The 18,960-nt window shown below is 37.2% G+C and overlaps 5 protein-coding genes across 6 annotated transcripts; 3 read left to right on the top strand and 2 right to left on the bottom strand.

Annotated features, from left to right (window-relative positions):
• The first annotated feature begins 294 nt into the window (after positions 1-294).
• Positions 295-1,660, top strand: LOC105697246 (40S ribosomal protein S5). Of its 2 annotated transcripts, XM_012420381.1 has the most exons (3): positions 295-357; positions 876-1,245; positions 1,326-1,610. In XM_012420381.1, the coding sequence occupies exons 2-3, from the start codon at positions 883-885 to the stop codon at positions 1,608-1,610; spliced, it is 648 nt and encodes a 215-aa protein (XP_012275804.1). In that variant the 5' UTR covers positions 295-357; positions 876-882. The 2 variants fall into 2 exon arrangements, with proteins under 2 accessions (XP_012275804.1, XP_012275805.1); XM_012420382.2 differs by lacking the exon at positions 295-357 and having other exon boundaries at positions 883-1,245; positions 1,326-1,660.
• A 122-nt stretch (positions 1,661-1,782) lies between these two features.
• On the top strand, positions 1,783-4,322 carry LOC105697245 (cilia- and flagella-associated protein 36). Its single transcript, XM_012420379.2, has 5 exons — positions 1,783-2,328; positions 2,406-2,581; positions 2,738-2,928; positions 3,025-3,310; positions 3,475-4,322. Exons 1-5 carry the CDS (start codon positions 2,220-2,222, stop codon positions 3,730-3,732), a joined length of 1,020 nt encoding a protein of 339 aa, XP_012275802.1. The 5' UTR covers positions 1,783-2,219; the 3' UTR covers positions 3,733-4,322.
• A 953-nt stretch (positions 4,323-5,275) lies between these two features.
• LOC105697243 (serine/threonine-protein phosphatase 4 regulatory subunit 3) lies at positions 5,276-10,554 on the bottom strand. Its single transcript, XM_012420377.2, has 5 exons — positions 10,332-10,554; positions 8,628-10,226; positions 8,390-8,541; positions 7,900-8,299; positions 5,276-7,754 (listed from the first exon to the last, which is right to left on the bottom strand). The coding sequence occupies exons 1-5, from the start codon at positions 10,527-10,529 to the stop codon at positions 7,665-7,667; spliced, it is 2,439 nt and encodes an 812-aa protein (XP_012275800.1). The 5' UTR covers positions 10,530-10,554; the 3' UTR covers positions 5,276-7,664.
• Positions 10,555-12,807: 2,253 nt separating this feature from the next.
• LOC105697244 (E3 ubiquitin-protein ligase synoviolin A) lies at positions 12,808-16,806 on the bottom strand. Its single transcript, XM_012420378.2, has 8 exons — positions 16,470-16,806; positions 16,084-16,176; positions 15,847-15,999; positions 15,452-15,742; positions 15,152-15,366; positions 14,842-15,059; positions 14,425-14,770; positions 12,808-14,335 (listed from the first exon to the last, which is right to left on the bottom strand). The coding sequence occupies exons 1-8, from the start codon at positions 16,593-16,595 to the stop codon at positions 14,041-14,043; spliced, it is 1,737 nt and encodes a 578-aa protein (XP_012275801.1). The 5' UTR covers positions 16,596-16,806; the 3' UTR covers positions 12,808-14,040.
• An 838-nt stretch (positions 16,807-17,644) lies between these two features.
• On the top strand, positions 17,645-18,889 carry LOC105697224 (speedy protein A-like). Its single transcript, XM_012420353.1, has 4 exons — positions 17,645-17,753; positions 17,823-17,964; positions 18,325-18,588; positions 18,769-18,889. Exons 1-4 carry the CDS (start codon positions 17,645-17,647, stop codon positions 18,887-18,889), a joined length of 636 nt encoding a protein of 211 aa, XP_012275776.1.
• Positions 18,890-18,960: the final 71 nt, after the last annotated feature.

Below are 18,960 nucleotides of genomic sequence, written 5' to 3'. Positions count from 1 at the left end.
GTAAAGAGAAAATGCCGTATCAGCTGAGTATTCGTATCGTACTCAATTCATGTGTTTTAATAAATTCGTTTATTACGAATGAACCGCGTACACGTTTTCGACCAATTACACGCTTGCTCTCACTGCGAGTTAAAAGTAAGACTTTTACTTCGAATGATTTCAATAATCGTTATTTAATCTATATTATTTAGAATAATATGCTTTATAATACGTATCTTAGCCTATTCTTTGTTGCGATTTTATTAGGTGGGATAAATCAAGAGTGAATTTGACTAGCATATTCCTATCCGGCAATCACTGGCCGGGCGAAAGAAACTGTCATGGCCTTTTCCTGTTCACGCTTTTGGTGAAGAAGACGTGAGTATTCTTCATTCAATTACAGTTCATACATTTTAATTTTTTTGTAGAAAATTGTAGGCCAGTGATGAACAATTGTATAATCGATCTAGAAAAAATAACGAGTGATTGATACACTTCCCCTTCCGTATCATTCAGCATCTGTACTTGTGACCACATGGTCTCATGTTTTCATCGGCGTTTAACAAAATCACATGAAATTAAGATATTGTCGAAAATACGATACTTTTGCATCAATGTTAACATTGTTATAACTACGATTAGTAGAATCACGTCATCATATTTTTAGTAGTCTCCTGAAGACACCGCTTATAACCTTTAATAATCAGACTTTGTTTCTTTTCGTATGTTACACCATGAAAACTGTGAAGATGCACTAGTCTGCACTATTATATGTGTGAAATGTACGACTGTAAAATCGAAATTGTCTAAATCCTTAGTTTTTTATTTTGTGGAATCATATAATTTGCTTATCATAATAATGTGATACAAGTGATATTATTGTACTGTTTCTTCAGGTGAACCATGGCGGACATAGAATCATTTGACGATGTAGTGCCTACTGTGGATACATTGCCAGTGGCACTGTCTGCTGAGTTACCAGAGATTAAACTGTTTGGAAGGTGGAACTGTGATGATGTACAAGTCAACGACATGTCACTTCAGGATTACATTGCTGTAAAAGAGAAAAATGCCAAGTATTTGCCACACTCGGCAGGCCGCTATGCAGCTAAGCGGTTTCGTAAAGCGCAATGTCCCATCGTCGAACGCCTTACGAACTCCTTGATGATGCATGGGCGAAATAATGGCAAAAAGTTAATGGCTGTTCGTATTGTCAAACATGCGTTCGAGATAATCCATTTGCTGACTGGGGACAATCCTCTTCAGGTAATGCATTATATTAAGTTCAGGAAGAATAAATCTTGATAATTTTGAAATAAAAAATAAGAGAATATTTTAATTTACAGGTTCTTGTCACCGCCATCATTAATTCGGGTCCACGTGAAGATTCAACTCGTATTGGTCGTGCGGGTACCGTACGTCGTCAAGCAGTAGATGTTTCTCCACTGCGTCGTGTTAACCAAGCTATTTGGTTACTCTGCACAGGTGCACGAGAAGCTGCATTCCGTAATATCAAAACAATTGCTGAATGTTTAGCCGATGAACTTATTAATGCTGCCAAAGGTTCATCAAATTCGTATGCAATCAAGAAAAAGGATGAGTTAGAACGTGTTGCAAAGTCTAACCGATAAGCACATCTGATCGTTACAATAAATAAACATTCTACTTTAAAGTACCAAAATTGTTGTTTTTTATATGCAGCTAGTACTGTTTCAATGTCACTTTATAGGATAATGAGCTTCATATTTTTATCTGTATTCATAATTTTTATATTATTTATAATTGCAATCGATAGGAGCGAGTGAAAAACAAAGTAATATAGCTATTTCAATTACTTTGGAAGTAACAATTTATACATACTCTACTCTACTCGTTCTACAAAATACATATACATATTTTTTGAAGTTGATATATTCAATTAAAAGTTACTGGATGAAACGTATAAATAAGAAAAAGAGTAAATAAATTTTCTCGTACCTAAAGAGAAAGTTGTTTTATATAGAAAAGTGAATTCCTAGAATGAAATCTTTACTGACTTTTACGAACATTAATTAGAAATGTGGGACTCTAGACCAATGACAGACAATGTTTTGCTTAATGTCACTATGGTTACCACACTTGCTGCCATTCTATGCTGTAGTCAGTTTGGTCTAGACCAAGTGTACAAAATCTTCTATCTAATTAGGAATTGTCTGTAACTATTTGACCACTGTTTAAAATTGTTCCAACTGTCGTATAACATGACCACCAAAGAAGACAGTGCTTGGGTATTTGATTCTTTAGTAGGATTCTTACAAGGTCCTATATGGTCAGCACCATTGCTGACATTCATCGAAGAAAAATCATTAAGTATGGATATTTTATTTACAAAATTTGTATCAAACAGTGTATATTTTATTCAACGAGTTTTTTGTTCTCCTTTTTAGTTTTCGAAGCAGGTACAATGGATGGTCCAGAATATCGCGAAGTATATCAGGATTACAAAAATCTGGTGGATTTACTTCTTAGATGCTATATGGAAGATATGGGAATAACTCCTGAACAATTTGAACATGCTTGCAGTGTTAATAAGAATACAAAAATGCCAGTTCCCTTCAATCAGGTACACATGATTTATTTTTCAGTTCAATGTTAAACAATCATAAAACAATTTCATTATCGTTTATTGAATAATTTACGCCTTTCCTTTTCGTTATAAAATCGCGAATAATAAACGATAGATTTGGGTTTATTCAAATTAAATAGTATATCATTTCAGAGTCTATTTGAACAAATATGGGCTGCAAATGAATATGAAATATTTAAAAGAATGATGATTCAAAAAAATTTGGAACTTCAACTGCAAGCATTGAACTTGATTGAACAGACATATGGATTAACTCCAGCATCTTTAACGTACGAACCAAATTCAACTCAAGACGATGAACTTGTAATGGAAGAATTGCTGCGGTGAGTCCTGCATCTAGAACATCATTGAAGTGATGAAATTAACCAAATTTAAATCAAAAAAGAAAAACAATTAAACTATGATTATAATTTATACAGTGAACGTGCCTTGGAAGATCATGTCGAAACTAGTTCAGACTTAGAGGTAGAAACTGTGTTTCTCAAGGAACATGAACGTCTGACTAACGAGTACCGGAATGAAAAGGCATTACTTGAACAAGCTATACGTATATCAACAGAAACTCCCAAAAATATACCTCCAGTCTTAGAACATGAAACGCAAACTACATCAAGTGAAACAGACTCCGTTCCAAATGTAACAATTCCAGAAATGACGCCGGAACCCCTTGACTCAACTGCTGGCAAGAAAAAAATTAATAATACTGTAAGTATTGAAATTATAAATAAAACTTTGCAATGTGAAGGTATTATATAATATGGAACAATCTAGTAAGACAATAGGGATTCAATTTAATTGTAACCTTATATAAAAGAACATCACTGGACCTCGATTCATTTCTCTAAAATGGTTCTAATGGGTGTTTTCAGGCAAATGAGGAAGAAATAAGAAAAAGGCAAGTTTACTTGAAAGCACGGCGAGATAAGTTGGTAGCATTAAAAAAGCAAGCTCGAAGTCAGCGTTTAGGAGAAACGACTGGCGACCGGCCTAGTTCTGCGAGAGTTGTTGCCGAAGCAACTGTCAATGGAAAACAAGATTTAGAAGTGCCTCAATCAATGGAACCTTCTACTTTACAAGTTCGGAAGGCACTTGCAGCACGCCTAAAGGCTGAAGTCGTACGCAAATAGTTTTGCATAAAATAATGGGACTTACTGTTATTACTACGGATTTATTAATATATTAATGATCTTTTATGTAACACTTAACCAAACAATTTAACATTTTTACTTTGAAATAATTTTGAATAACAAGGCTGGACAAATTCCTTGAATTTATTCATCCTTTGAACAGGTGCTATTATTTGCTATTACCTATTTAAATAATGTATTAAAGTTGTGTTTTTATTCTAACAATTTAAGGGTTTAATTGGTATAACTGTGAAGTTATTTTAATTGATAATTGATTGACAGGATTAAATCCCCACTTATAGACACAAGCATGCAATATTAAATTGTTCGCTTGTCTCAGTTATCGAAATATTGATATATCAACTATAAAGGCAAAGGTTTAGAGTGAAACTTGATCAATTCTTGGTTCTAAAATTGAATCTTGATTATAATTACAGGATAAGTTTTGAAAATATACCAGTATAATAATGTGTATATAGATGTACCAAAAATATAATATATAAACCACTTTTGCGTATTACATCATAAGCCAACGTAAAAAGTGTAAACGTGCGCACTTGGTGGGAAAAATAAATATCTATTATACACAGGTGAATGTATAAAAATTCCAGATTATTTATCTTCCATGATAAGATAAATTATAGTAATTCTTATCGACGTCAAATAATTACATAAATCAAGGACGAAAGTGTATATGTTATATAATTAATTGTTTGAAATACGAGTACGAATAACAAGTAATATGGATGACCTTTTGATGGTAACGATGGCTTTTTTACTTCTTTTATTGAAAGTACGCAGTCGATCGACTGTAAATAAGATTCTTGTAAAAACGAAGACGAGGACGTATTGGAATTTCGTTAATTAGCCAATTACTCTAATTTTATCTTTTATTTAATTAAATATTCTTCGCACTTCTACAACACACTTGTATTCGAATAACATTCATTCGTCATTCCGTACATTGAACCGTCGAATTAGCGTTTAACGAGGTGGATTCGTAGCAGAAAACGAACGACAGTCAAACGTTTATCGATATTTCCCGTAATTCCGAACCGAACTGTCTATCATACGTACTTACCCGCTTTAAGCTACAGAGGCCTGAATTAATAAATATATTCCCCATATCGCGTATTTTTATTATTACTTCGTTTTCTTTAAAATTTATAGTACAATAATTTAATTCTGCTCCGGGGAAACATTTTGCATCGCAGGAAATTATGTTCAAATATTTTATGCACAATATAAATATATCGAAAACAAATCAATAATAATCCCGGCATAACGAAAGAGTTCCTTTATACATACTTTCGGAATTAAACTTGGCACGGTATTACTGCCTTAAAAAGCTAGATCCACGTCGATGTTGCCGCACGGGCTATTGTTGGTAGTTTTGTGCTACCGATCCAATTCGTTTGATTTTGCGTATCGATTTACTTTCATCGATCCCTCTTTGAAATAAAGTTCATATCATTTCCTGGTTGATTCTATCCCCCACCCTTCCTATTGCCCCTCGATTCGGAATATCTTTTGTTCGTAGTCCTTCGTGAAAATGTTTATTATAAAATGGTGCACGTTGGAGAAAAACGTCGCGCTTTGTTGGTATATAAAGTAAAATGCATAATATTGTTATAACACGTGACATTGTACACAGTATGCAAGACTTTGTTAATCCTTTAATTGATATATTTATATCAATGTGACGGTTGTAAAATTTCAGGTATCAGCCTCCGTGCCGATTCTCCTACGGAATGCTCTAAAACATTCAAAGATTCAGTATCATTTTGGACATGTTTTAGGCAGTGTCAAAATTGTCACCTTTTTAAATAAATTATCACGTATATCTTATTTACTTTTCGTTTCATAATAAATTTTGAATACAGACGCGATCACACATATATCTCTCTCTCCAATATTTAATCTGAATTTAATATTATAATAGAATTAATTCGTGAGCAACGGTAATCCGGAAGGACAAGGTCTATCGATCGAACCGATCCTGTACGAAGTCAAATTTTGCGCCTTAACCAGGAAAGGTGTACGAGTACGATGACGGGCCGTTCAAAAACTGAATTGTAATTATTTCCTAAAGTAATCGATAGGAAACTTTTGTACTGTTATTGATGCTTCCATTGCGTATCAATATTGTTGTTTGGTTTAGAATTGCTCTTATCACGTTACCTCTGTAATAGATGCTCGTATTATCATGTAGAAAAGTACACTTTCTACGAAATTGCACGATCGACTCGATTATGATTGAACACAGATCAGATGTATAATGCTAATGATTCTTTCCTTGCCGAGTCGAACGGGCGAGCGTTTCAAGTATTCAGCAAATGATCGATAGTGACAAAGCCTAAAACACCCTGTACAAAAATACATCCGATACACTCGATGTAGCACTCGATCGTACTTTAACTTCGTCGCACCCGATACATAATGCTCCAGCCTTAGAGTAGTAAGATTTTTCCTTATTACTGAATAAGTTGTAAATAAAGTAAAACACATGGGAACAACCATTACTCGTTACCTGGTCGATTAACTAAACGGTCTTAATCTTTCTTACACTTTCTGCGGACAGTTCGTGGGCGCTTATTTTTGTTTTCTTTTTCTTATGTACACGAGCGCTAGGCTTTAGCGCGCCTTGGCGATAACGTTTACTAAATCTCGCGATTAAAGTAACACGAAAATTTCTCTTTCTGTCCTGTAAAACACTGCCAATATTCCTGGTCAATTCATTAGTAACGACGCACTTATTTTATACCAGCCGTGCATACCAATGGATGAGTAATGAATTAATGAAGATGTTAATGGCGCTAAGTGTTATGTGCAAGAAGCAGAGTTGCATGTACAATTTTACAGCAATGGTACCGACAAACATTTCGGTGCTAATTATGTTTATAAGTTCCATTCGGTGATTCGGGATGCCTTACAAAAATTTACCTCGCCCGACAATCCAACGCGTACAATCGTACCGCGCCTAATCACGTATACATATCGCTACATTCGATTCGTTCTAATTAAAAATATCACAATGTAAATCAAAATTTGGATTCGATCAATAGGTCCTCTATGTAACGAAGGAACGATTTGGGTCTATGGCAGAATCTAAACGCGAAACAACAAATAAACACCCTTCCTTCGAATTTATCGAGACCGCGAAATTTGCATTAACTAACGAGAAAGCGCGAAAATAAACGCTGACATTTACTAGCGAGATCGACTGCTCGGTAAGAAAATAACTATGGCAAAATAAGAACACTTGAGCCATATCGGAGTCTCTGTTGACGATTCTTTGAGTACGTATGTTCGTGAAATTGTACTAGCGCTTAACTTGACATTCGAAGTCGAAATCCAGTCTCTCGAGCCACGTGTCACTTCCTGTCAAAGTTTAATCCGACTCGACGGCAAGTTAAGTTCCGAGCTCACGAGCCTGGAGCCTTACTCTTAAACCGCTAGGCGGAGCTAGAGCTTCGGATTCCATCGAGGAGTTCGCGTGTTTCGTTTAGCGTGTGAGGCGTTTCAAACCATTGGAATGAACTACGGTTTTCCTTCAAATTTACTATCTCTTTACATAACATAGTCGTACAGCGGCGTGTAAATTCTTATCATTTACCTTATTAAGAAAGTTTAAAGTTCCTTTGTTTTACAAATCCATCAGCATATCTGTACCTCCTGTTGCTGTGCATGCCTCTCTTTCTGTACACTGTTCAACGCGGACAGGCGTGTAAACGTCCACCACACGCGTACACACTAAGAGTAAATCCCTCCGTTGTGCTTTTCCATCGAGAGATAAATCGGCTCCCGATCTCCTTCGGACACGACACGACTCATTGGAAGCAGCTCCTGTCGTCTCGACGGCACGAGAGGGTTTGGGCCACGACCGTCACGATCAATCATCACGACGCGAATGTTGCTCTGCTATAGTTTTCCTACAATGAGATTCGCTGTCGCTTCGGCGAAGGAGTTAGGTCCGAGTCCTCGTCATCTTCATCCGAATCGGCCTCGTAATCGACCAAGCCCTTAAACATTTTCGAATGTTAATGTCTAGCTGTTAATACATTTAGTACATACAGTATACCTACCAATAGCAATTAAAAAGTGTACTCAATAAAAAGTTGGGTTTATTATGGGTCTACGATAAGAAATTATACCACAGGTGCCTACCTTTTTAAATATAGTGGCCCCCGTCTTTTCAACAGCATTGACAGTAGAACTGGGATTAACTTCTGTAGAAAGTGAAGAGTCATTTGCCGCCGGTGCACCGTTGTTTACTTGAGATTGTTGCGTTGACGTATTGTTATTGGCCGTATTGTTGTTTAAGACTGTCTGTTGTAATTGCTGTTGCTGTTGACTCTTGGAATCAGCCGCAGGGGAGTTTGGCGCAGAGTTTGCGGATGGAGGTTGTTTCTTTGCGGAAGCTGGAGGCACGAGATCTGCAGCAGCGGCGGGCACCACCGCTTCGCCTTCGTCAAAATCTTCCTCTTCGTTAAACCACATTTCCTCTTCCTCGTCGAGCTGTCGTTGATCTCGTCGATACCGACTGCTTCTTAATATCGAAGGTACACTGTAGATAAAGATTCACATATAAATAAACTTGTTTTGCAAAGTCTACATACAGTCATGCAGATGATATTCCTTAGATTATTAAATATACCTATCAAGAGTAGCTCGGTCTCGATCTTTCAATTTATCTTGATGTTGTTCGTACCTCAACTTTAACGCTTTAAATGTTTGAACGTAGTCAATTGCTTCCAACTCCTTAGAGAAGTTTTCGACTACGTGCGAACAGAGTAATTTGATATCCTCCTAAAACAAATATTAATCATTGTTTGTAGTCGAACTAGGAATTAAGACAATCGTAACTACTGAAAATGTTTAGAATAAAAACGAACCAATTTTATGAACTCAAACATTTCCAAGATTGCAGAATCCAAAAGGTTGTATCTACCATTGTTCCTTACGAACGCATCGAACACTGGTGCAAATAAATTTCCTTTAATTATATATCTGTTGTAAAACTCGTCCTTCAGAGCTATGATCTTTCTCATAAACCTTAATGCACATAATACTAAAAAAGTGTGCGTTGACTTCATTAAAACCAATATTCTTCTGAGCAAATCCTTGTTTAAAATGCAATTTTTTATGTGGTACGTGTGATGTTCCACACAGAACGAAAGCAACTCCAAAATTAATCCCAAAAGCTGAACCGTTCTATAGTCTTCCCTTGCTGGTCGATCTCCAATTGTATTGGCCAATAAGGGTGTGATCAGTGTACCAATGCTATTTTTGTAAAAATAAGTCAAGAAATCAGTCTTCTCCGCTTTGTTATTCGAAGCCAACATGTTTTCCGGATCTAAGAGTAGACGCAGAACACCAGCTAGTTGAACTGCACCACCTAGTTCGGGATCACCGTCTCCTACTAGCTGTGCCACAACCACGTTTACCAACATCTGATCTTGTTCCGTGTTATTTATCTGTTGCAGGGTATATTCTCTAACAACACTTGGAGAAAATTCAACGATGTATGTTAATATATCTATACTAGCTGTCTTGGTTTGAGCGTCGTTTATCGCGAGCGTAATTTCGAGCGCTGGTAAAATGCCGAGGGTGTTCAAGGTTCTGTAGAATACTTCTTTTCCTGCAGGTTGCAAATTTTGAGAAAAATTGCAAAATTCTTTTAGAAACAGAACTAAATCACGCCGTTTCGTATCTGACGTGGTTTCATCCGTTAATTGACGAAATAACTCTGTAAGAAATTTCTCGTCATCTTGTATTAAAGTCACTATTTCAACTTTGTTAAAAAATATAAAGCTACTCAATGTGTTGAGCATATTTTCTTCGAACACACTGGGGGTCGGCAAAACAACATCCTGAATATATTGTACACGATAAGTTTGATGAATCTTTGCTAATAATTCAGTGTTGGTGATAGGAATCGCTTGTTTAAATCTGGCTAACTGACGAAGGTATTCCCTATGCCTTTTCGGCTTAGGTGACGTCGGTTCGTACTCTAAACATCCCACAACGTCAAAAATAGTGTCATCGCTAAACATAACCTCAAAAAGTGGATTCCTGTTAAGTAGAAAAATGTTCTTGAATATGTCATACAAGTGATGCAGCCCTTCAATGTTTTCCAAATCTTCACAGGTGTGGAACAAGTTTAAAAGTTTCTTGATATAACCTTCGGATTCTAAGGCCACAGCTATTTTTTCTTTCGTTCCCTGGGTCGTTAAACAGTTTCCTATAAGCTCATTAATATCTTCCAATCGACTGAGCTCGCATGGAGGTAATTCTATCGGTGGCACCGAATCCGACATCTCATCGAATCTTTCATCTTCGGATTCTTCCACAATGTCCTGTGTAATTTCAACGGAAGGGTCCTTCCCTTGCACCTGACAAATTCTCTCCCAAATTTCATCGCAACCTGCCTTTTCTTGAAAACTTAAAGCCAAGTCAAAATTATCTCCTTCCGACCATACGATCAAGGTGTCCTGGAAAAATTACCATGAAACAAGATCATAAGCCAACGACGGTAACAATAGAATTATGTTTCATTGATAAAATATAATTTCGAATGTGCATATAATCATAGTTACCTGCTGTTTCTGATACGCCGTGTCTGGATGTATTCTGCTTTCTAGCAAAAGAGATCCATCGCTCTCGGCCCTAACTAGAAGAGAAATTCCCTTCAATCTATCCACATAGGATGAAGAAACATGCCCTGTACCACGATCATCCCATTGTCTATCCGCATTCAGGGCATATAACTTGACTCTTCTCCGCGTGTCCGTCATGATGTATGAATAGGTCACGCCGGATCTCACCTTACCTCCAACTAATTCGCATCCCTTCTATGTACCGTTTGTAACTTCCCAAGGTCTTATGTGATTGCACGTTATTTTGTCACAATATATATTCCCCGTGAAATTATGTACACCTTCTACCGTATTTCATACCATAAATACTAATTACACCTATGTAAAATCTGAATGCGTTCGGTACCGTTTTCTTTATACAGAAGACATTAGCATCTACGTTATTCGTGTCGATCCATGGATCTCTGCGATAACTCTAAGATATGCAGCATATCGAGAATGGAACCACGGACCAGCAGTTGTTCTTTACAGAAGCTTCCCTTATTCTCTTCCTCTCTTCGTTCCTGTACCCGAGAGCTCCGTCACTCGTCGTACATATCTATAGGAAACTATCGGGCAACTCGAACAGCCAACCAAGCACCGTGGCACTTCTTCCAAGAGCACCGTCCACCTCTGTTTCCAGCCAGAATCTAGTAACTCCCTGGAGCGCAAAGAAGCTCGTCGTGCCTCGAATGAACTTGTCCGACAATGGCCCGAATCTGGCGTGTCTTGATCGGCGTGGAGTCGCGTGACAGACGGAGCGTGCTCGTACTCGCGGTGTGCAGTCGTGACGCGCGTCGATGCGCTCAGAGGATAAAGCGAGGATCGTCCTCTGGTATTGTTTACTGTCGGGGGTGTTTACGCGGTCGTTGCATAAGCCAGATTGAAGTGCGACAGGGAGTTCGGGTGCGCGCGGGAAACGGGCGTCGATCACTCCAAGAAGATCACCCGTGTTCACGGAAACACGTGGACGGGACCGCGACTGTGACTCGGCAAGGACGCGACGACAATTCTTGTCCTGGTTAAGGTCATTAAATCCTCCGGGCGAATACCCCCGCGAAGAACCCCTGAACGGGCTATGCTCCGTCGTGAAGACGATTCCCGACGATGCCTGGACTCCCCAACGCTCACTTCTCGGCTTCGCTGGTTCGCCGCCTCGTCTCTGCGGGTTCCCTCGTTTACTTCCCACCGGCTTTCAAACTCGAGCCAACGACCAGCATCGTTCCTTTCGCGTCCCCTGTGCTCGATATCCCACTAAAATTGACGTAGACACCGAACAGCCACAACACTACATTCCGCCATGTTAGATCACAACAACGCTCCACGGGGTCCACCGCGCTCACTTCACGGACCTGCGCGCCAAATTCAAAATTCTCCACGCCGGCCCGAAATATTTACCGAATATATGACAAATAACGCCCCCTTGCCTCTCCCGGGTGCACGGTGGCCTTTTAAACCAATTTCCGGTCACTCCCTTGTTAATGTGCCGATCTAGTGCGATTTTTATCAACGGAAAGGCTCGCGAAGATGTAATTATCTCTCGGCCGATCAATAGACGTCAGCAGACGACGGCTAATCAAGATCACTTCTCTTCGCGGTTTCAGATCGCACCGGGGAGAGACCTTTCAATCGGCGAACGTCATTGAAGAAGGGTAGATGCGAGCGTGTCGTGAGGAAAGAGCCTGTACAGAATGTTTCATGTGATACGCGATATCGCGTAAATGAGTGGGATATCGCTTGCATATAAGACAATATGTAGTTTTTTTTTTAGTTATATCGCCAGACGGTACCCGTTATGAAGACTTTCACGAGAATCGGAGTATCGTTCGGAGAATCGTCTTGGGTTTTAACTTATTACCTGACATTTGGAAATATTATTTAACGGTAATGAAATGGTAGTTCTAGTTGTCTTTCTCGGTAATATCCGAAAATATGTTTGCAAAACCAATAGGAGAAACACTCCATAAAATGTTGATCAAATGTAATGTTTGACAAAGGTCAAGTAATTTGTACCGTGGAAACAATTTCTTAATTAATAACTATGATGTATATACTAAGCTTAGCATAATTCGTAAAACAGTTCATTCTATGTCGTAAATATTAATCTTGCATTGTGAATTACACCTGTGGTTGCCAATAACAAGGAATAGGCTTTCCAGTACTTCTAGGATTAATTAAACAAATACATGTATCTATTGTTGAAATGTTTGAGTACAATTCCTAGCAATAACTTTAACCTAGTTAGAATGATGAACATAACATACATTACTAGTGATTGAAATAAAGCTGTTTATTAAGGCATTTATGCACCATGAGAAAATATCGAAATCGTTTTATCAAGGACAATGAATACGAAAGAGAATTATATGTTGTTTAACAGCATTGATAGATATTAAAGGCAATTTAACAGGTTTTAAAGAGAACAGGAACATACATATCATTTTCAACTAAAATAAAATTTATTTATTTTGTGCCTTAGCAGAAAAAAAAATGGTTGCACAAGAATTTCTTAAGAAACGAGGATCGTTATGATGTTATATGATCTGTGCATCATATTGGTGAAAAGATTAATAAAATCGTAAAATTATGTTTTACTAAGCCTAGACTTCTCAACTATACATATATATTTGTTATAACCTTATGTTATACATTTAAATAGCTCGAAAAAATATGAATCATTTTCTAGGTACATTATCTGGTAGGAAACTAGAATGGAATAGGTAAATGTTGAAAATCAATTAAAAAGTAGTCATTTCAAATACAGAGCACAACCGAAATTATTTATGCCTTGAATAGTTGTACGATAGTATTGAAAGGTAGTCCTGAAAAAGTCAAATGTTAATAACCTCCTTGAATTTTATTCTTTCAACGATGACGCATACATTTTAAAAGGCCGTAGGCGTCGTCCTCAGTGTTTGGTTGACAATCTTTAATAATTTATGAAGATTTACCAAAAATCAAATAGACAAATTCCTTTAATACATTCCGGAGCTGTAAAGAAGAATGACTATCATACATTAACTATTGTGACCTAAGTTATTTTAAACCTGCTTTCTCGTCTTTTGGAAAAGAATGCATCTATTCGTTCGTGTAATCGAGCGTACGACATTTGTAAGATCTGTACAGCATTTATGTCAATATATGCGAAAAAGAATTATCTTTACAATTGACAGACACTCGTAAGAAAATGATGAATTGCCAAGAAATGAGTTTTGGAGAGATATATTCAGGCCAGTCATTGGGAAATTCCGATCAGATAATCTTGTAAAATACCTCATCTCCGAACGTCAAATTAATGTGCTTCAAATTACTAACGCTGGAAGTACTTTGAAAACAGACCTTCACACAGCTCAAAACTTATGTACAATATACTTTTAATGATTTTTAATGTAGAGAAACGTGCCAGCTGTTACGTCGCGAACTATACGTGGTAACGGTAGTTCCCGAATCGTCATGTGACAGTGTCTAAAAAACTCCTACCTGATAAAACTTTGCGATTTACAATTTTATTTCCCGTCTCAAAGTTCTATCAATATCTATTTGAATCAGTCAGTAATCGATACCCAATTCTTCGTCACCCGAAGGATCTTTCGACGGCCGAAGAATTGAGGTAGGACTTTAGCCATTGGCTATTCTTTATTACACATTTATCACAAAATTCGACGAGCGTTTATTCCGTGGTCGGTTGCGCAATAAATTTCTGTAATCTTCGCCTTCTCAACATTTCCTGGTCGTCTGTCGATTCGACTTCACTTCTAGATGATGATGGTGTAGCACCATTACTGCTTGTGCTAGTTTTTAATAATGTGCTTTCAATGGATGTATTCGTGGTAGGAGATTCAACGAATGCATTATTCTGATTGATCTCGTTACTGTTCGTAGGTGTCGATTCTTTCACATTTGAGGCTTCTGCCTTCTTTGTTTCAGGAACTTCAGTTGCATTTGTAGCTGTCGGCACTTGAACGCTGTAACAATTGAATTACATATATTTTTTACGAATACAATAAAAAATGTAGTTGGTTAGGAAATGTTTGCAGAACATTTGATGACTCACTTTGCTGTGGCAGCTGCTGTGTGGTACTGATTCATCATAGCATTGGCAGCATCCAAGAGCAATTGCACCCTCCTTAATGTTTGGATTCGGGCTTCAACTGCTTGCCGCAAGTTACCTTCCATTGCTGCAAGTTCCTCTTCGCTGAGTGCAGACAAGTTTGGTGGAGGTGTTGGTACTGGTGGAAGAGGTACTATTGGTGGTGGAAACGGAGGAGCAAACAGTGGTACACTTCCTGGTGCAACAGGTTGAAAAGGTGGAAAAAGAACATTCGTATTATTTTGCCCTTGTGTCGGTGGTGCTTGCGCTTGTAAACCAGCCCAAAATGATGGTATCTGGAAGCCCTGACCTGTAACAAATATTTTGATAGTTTTCCATTAAGTTCATTGTCAATAAATTCAGAGTATTTCGATTTTTTACCATGTTGATTGGCGCCAGGTACTGGAGCAGGTTGGGGTATCTGAGGCCCTCCTTGTGGTTGATTTGGAGGCCTCGTAGTGGAATTACTTGATGGGGGTCTCAAAATATTTAATCGACATGTCGGACAAGTTTGTTGTCGTTGGAACCATGAACGGAGACATGAAGTATGGAAAATGTGATTACAAGGCAATTTTTTACTTGCAGACATCATCTCCTCTCTGGAATAGTATAAATATATATTATAATTTACTAACCATTGTTTTAAACTGTAAAAATATAATTGCTTCTTAATAAAGAAATAATATTATACCTGCAAATAATGCAGACATTGTCTACTGCTGCTAACTCTTCTGGTGTTGCATCAGGATATAGTGTATTCATATTTCTAATAGCTCTTCGAGACATAACAATATCATGGAATGCCTTTTTAAAGTTCCGCATTGTATAATACATTGGTCGCAAAGCAAATAGAGGTAGAGTATATATTTTAACCATTATTGTTACAAAAGCAATGTATAGAATAACCTGAAAATTTCAAAATTGTTTAAACTTTAATAACATTGTACATACATTTATAATACAACGATAAATTAATACTGAATATATTTACCTTAAGGAGTCCAATAATTAATTCAGTATATAGTAGAAAGACTGGCTTATTGTCCCATGGATTTTCATTTTGCAAATCGATGGTATGTAATATATATTTGATGGTGATATTGAAGACAACAGTCAGCAAAATTGCATACTCAAAACCAAATACTAATTGTACCGAAGCACCCTTAATGAGGGTAGAATTGTAGGCATAATGTATCATTGTTAAATTTGACGCAAACAATAGAGCCAGAAGTGTAGTTACTCGAAGATGGAATAACCATGTGATAACAGGGCTTCTCTCCATCTACAATGATTATAAACAATTTCATTGTTCAAAATAAGATGACTCGTAAGTACGAAGAAAATTTTGGAATGATCAAATAATTAAAAATAAGACACTTCACTTACATAATCTACACGATCCTCGGCTAACCAATGGAAAGATTTCAGGAATAATAAAAGTGTAAACAGTGCTATAAATTTTGGACTGAAATCATCTCGAAAAACAGTAAATGCCAAGCAGGTTTCCGTTACCGCATACCATGCCTTTTCAACCAAGTGCTGCAAACAATTTTCTTTTAATTTAATTCATATCTCTTGGAATATACAAAATCTATCGTTAATAATCGCCAAAGTCTTACATACTTCAAGTTCAGCAGCTCGTAAATTTCCAAAGAATATCTTCCTGAGGAAAGTATTCATTAAAAAGACGAGAATGAATCCCTGTACATAAATGACCTGGAAGAAAACGACAAAAATAAAACTTCGATGCTACACAAGTGTCATTGAAAGTACGTTGTACAAAAGGTAACCTTCCGTAGAACGAAAGTAAAATCATTGACAAAATAATCTCTGTCGATCCCTAGGTGCAAGATTCTGTAACGTGGTAAATTTCAGTGTACTCAAAATCAATTCGTCGTGTGTCCCGGTCATAAACAAAGGGCATTGCTAATCATCACGGTACCGCTTAATATTGTTAATAAACTAGAGTTACCGAATCGTGTACACGCCAATAAATCCGTCAAACTTACAGCCATACTCGGGTTCGACTTGGTTATGTAGACCACGGATGGATAGAATTGTTTCTTCTGGTAATAGGCATTTCCTACAACGGCACACGTGAGTGCGATGCTGATCATAATCACTGCCGCTCTCATCTTCTTATCTTGTGATGTTTCCCGTTACGTTCTTCCTCGGATGTTTCCCTTGACACTTAACACACCAAGAATTTAGCTTTTGACTACTTTTGACAACTGCGAGAAGGCGCTGTTATCTTGCGGCATTTCGAGAAACTACGCGACACATACGTGTCGTCTGGCCCGGACCCCGTGGGACTCCCCTCTACGACCACCAACGTGGGCCAATCGCAATCCATAGCGGTCCGATTGCGCAACTAATTTTCCCTTATCAGTTATTTACATTAACCAAATCAACGGGCACAGCGACTTCTCCAATTTTCAGCCTCTCCTCGAAACCTCTTGAACCGTCTTGAAAATTCTCAACGGTTCAAATTGAATCCAACTTTCCTTTCAAGCGTATTTACCGCTTCTCTTGAATAAGCGAAACTCCTATTGGTGGATAAAGACAGGCGGTGCAACGTGATTGGTCGATACACCGCACGCGATTTGCCCGCGTCACCGAGTTAATTTAAATGTATCATGCTAAATTCACGATAGTTATTTGTTCTCGCCAGTTTCTTAATTGTAGCATTCCTTTCTTTTGTAAGCACCTCGATATTAATTAGAAGCGTCGCGGATCTCGAATAAATGCCAACGGAAAGTCTTCTCTGTGAATATAGTACTGCCAATGTAAGAATGGAAGGGATTCATGTCCGCTACACTGAGAAAAAAAAGTTAGTTGACACAATAAAATATGCATTGCGGCAACAAAATCCTGCGATCAAATACGTCCAAAGGAATGTCAGATTGAGTAAACAACATTTGTTTAAGTCAACAATTAGTTTAATTCAACGACATCAGTTTTTCTTCTCGACAAAGTAATTGTTTCTTGAAATCATGTATGAGTCAGGCAACAATACATACGTCAATACTTATTTGTTTCGGTCAATTAATGTTTTTTCTCAGTATAGTATATAGTTAACTCTATTTTCGGAGAAATCGAAATATCATTGAAGGTTGAGTAAACACTGCGTCAAAATGGCCAAATTGATTAAAGTTAGTTAATACATTTTCGCAGATTTGAAAATATGGAAAGCGGAAGGCAAAGTACTAGCTTTACGGGGTCATTGAACCCTGTTCATAATCCAGGAGTTTCAATAAGAAAAGAGGATGTAAAGAATTTTTTTAGAATAATTGGTAAATCATTGTTTTCATCGCATGTTTTATTTTTTAAAGTGCCGATGTTTCATTTACCTTTTATTGTAGATGAAGAGATGGACGTCTTTCTACAGGAGGACACATGTTTCAAACTTGCTGATAATTACCTAATAGCTATGGCATTCATATACTTTTTAAGAGCTGCTTTACTACCAGAAGAGTATACAGGTCAAAACTTCTTAATCGCCCTGTAAGAAAGCAATTCAATATAATAAATAATGATCAGTTATGAAAAATGCAGTGAGTTAATGAATCTAATTGTCAGCAGTAACCTTCATTGATTGGGTGTGATTTCTTATTTTTGCAATTCTCTGGGAATTTCAGAGAGTTTACTTTATTTAGTACGGATAGATTTCTAAAAACATTACAAAACAATTATATTAAATTCGGCATTACTAATATATTTAAAAACGTTCACATATATATTTTATTTAAATTTATATCCTACAGAAATATTGAATTTACCCCAGTGAATAAAATTAACTTTCTCAATGAAGAAATGTTGCTGAGTTTTATTTGTGGTTTGTTCTAATTTCTTCATTCGTTTCAGATATTTAGCACATGATATGGAGGAAGACGAAGAAAATTATCGTCTTGAATTACGTCAATGGGCAAGTCGTATAAGCGATTGCTGGGATTCAGAGTCGATATATTTTATAAAAATGCGTGACAGGCTTTTCCACAGAATGAAATATCGAGGAGTCGTATCTCGTTTCTGTTGCCAAACTGTAATGCGCCTGGCAAAACCTTCGCACAAAGTATGGCAAAGGTGGAGACACGCTAATCACTCTGGAGCAGCTTGCGAATTTAAAAGGTAAAATGATTGCATGCATTACGTACAGCAAATGTATGCTGATATAAGAGGAATATAAATGCTTTAATATGTAACAATAATTAACTAAGTGGGGTAAATAACTATTACGAAATATTTAACCACTAAAAATGTCCAAGTATATTTTTGATTTTTTACTTATACAAAACCTATTTTTTTCAGGCTAAGAGAAGTTTGTCCTAAATGTGCGAGGCGTTCTCTTTCTCATTCGTCCAATTCATCATCAGACTTTTCAGAAGATGTTACTTCAGCATTTGAAAGTACAATGTACGTAGAAGAATAATTTGAATTTGTTCAGTTTAAACTGACCAAAAGAGTTCGTTCCGGAATCATATATGAAAATTGAACTGTTTT

This window comes from Orussus abietinus, unplaced genomic scaffold (assembly GCF_000612105.2).
Source record: "Orussus abietinus isolate OABI.00-Male unplaced genomic scaffold, Oabi_2.0 scaffold194, whole genome shotgun sequence".
Lineage (NCBI taxonomy): Eukaryota > Metazoa > Arthropoda > Insecta > Hymenoptera > Orussidae > Orussus > Orussus abietinus.
This window is presented reverse-complemented; position numbering and strand designations above follow the sequence as displayed.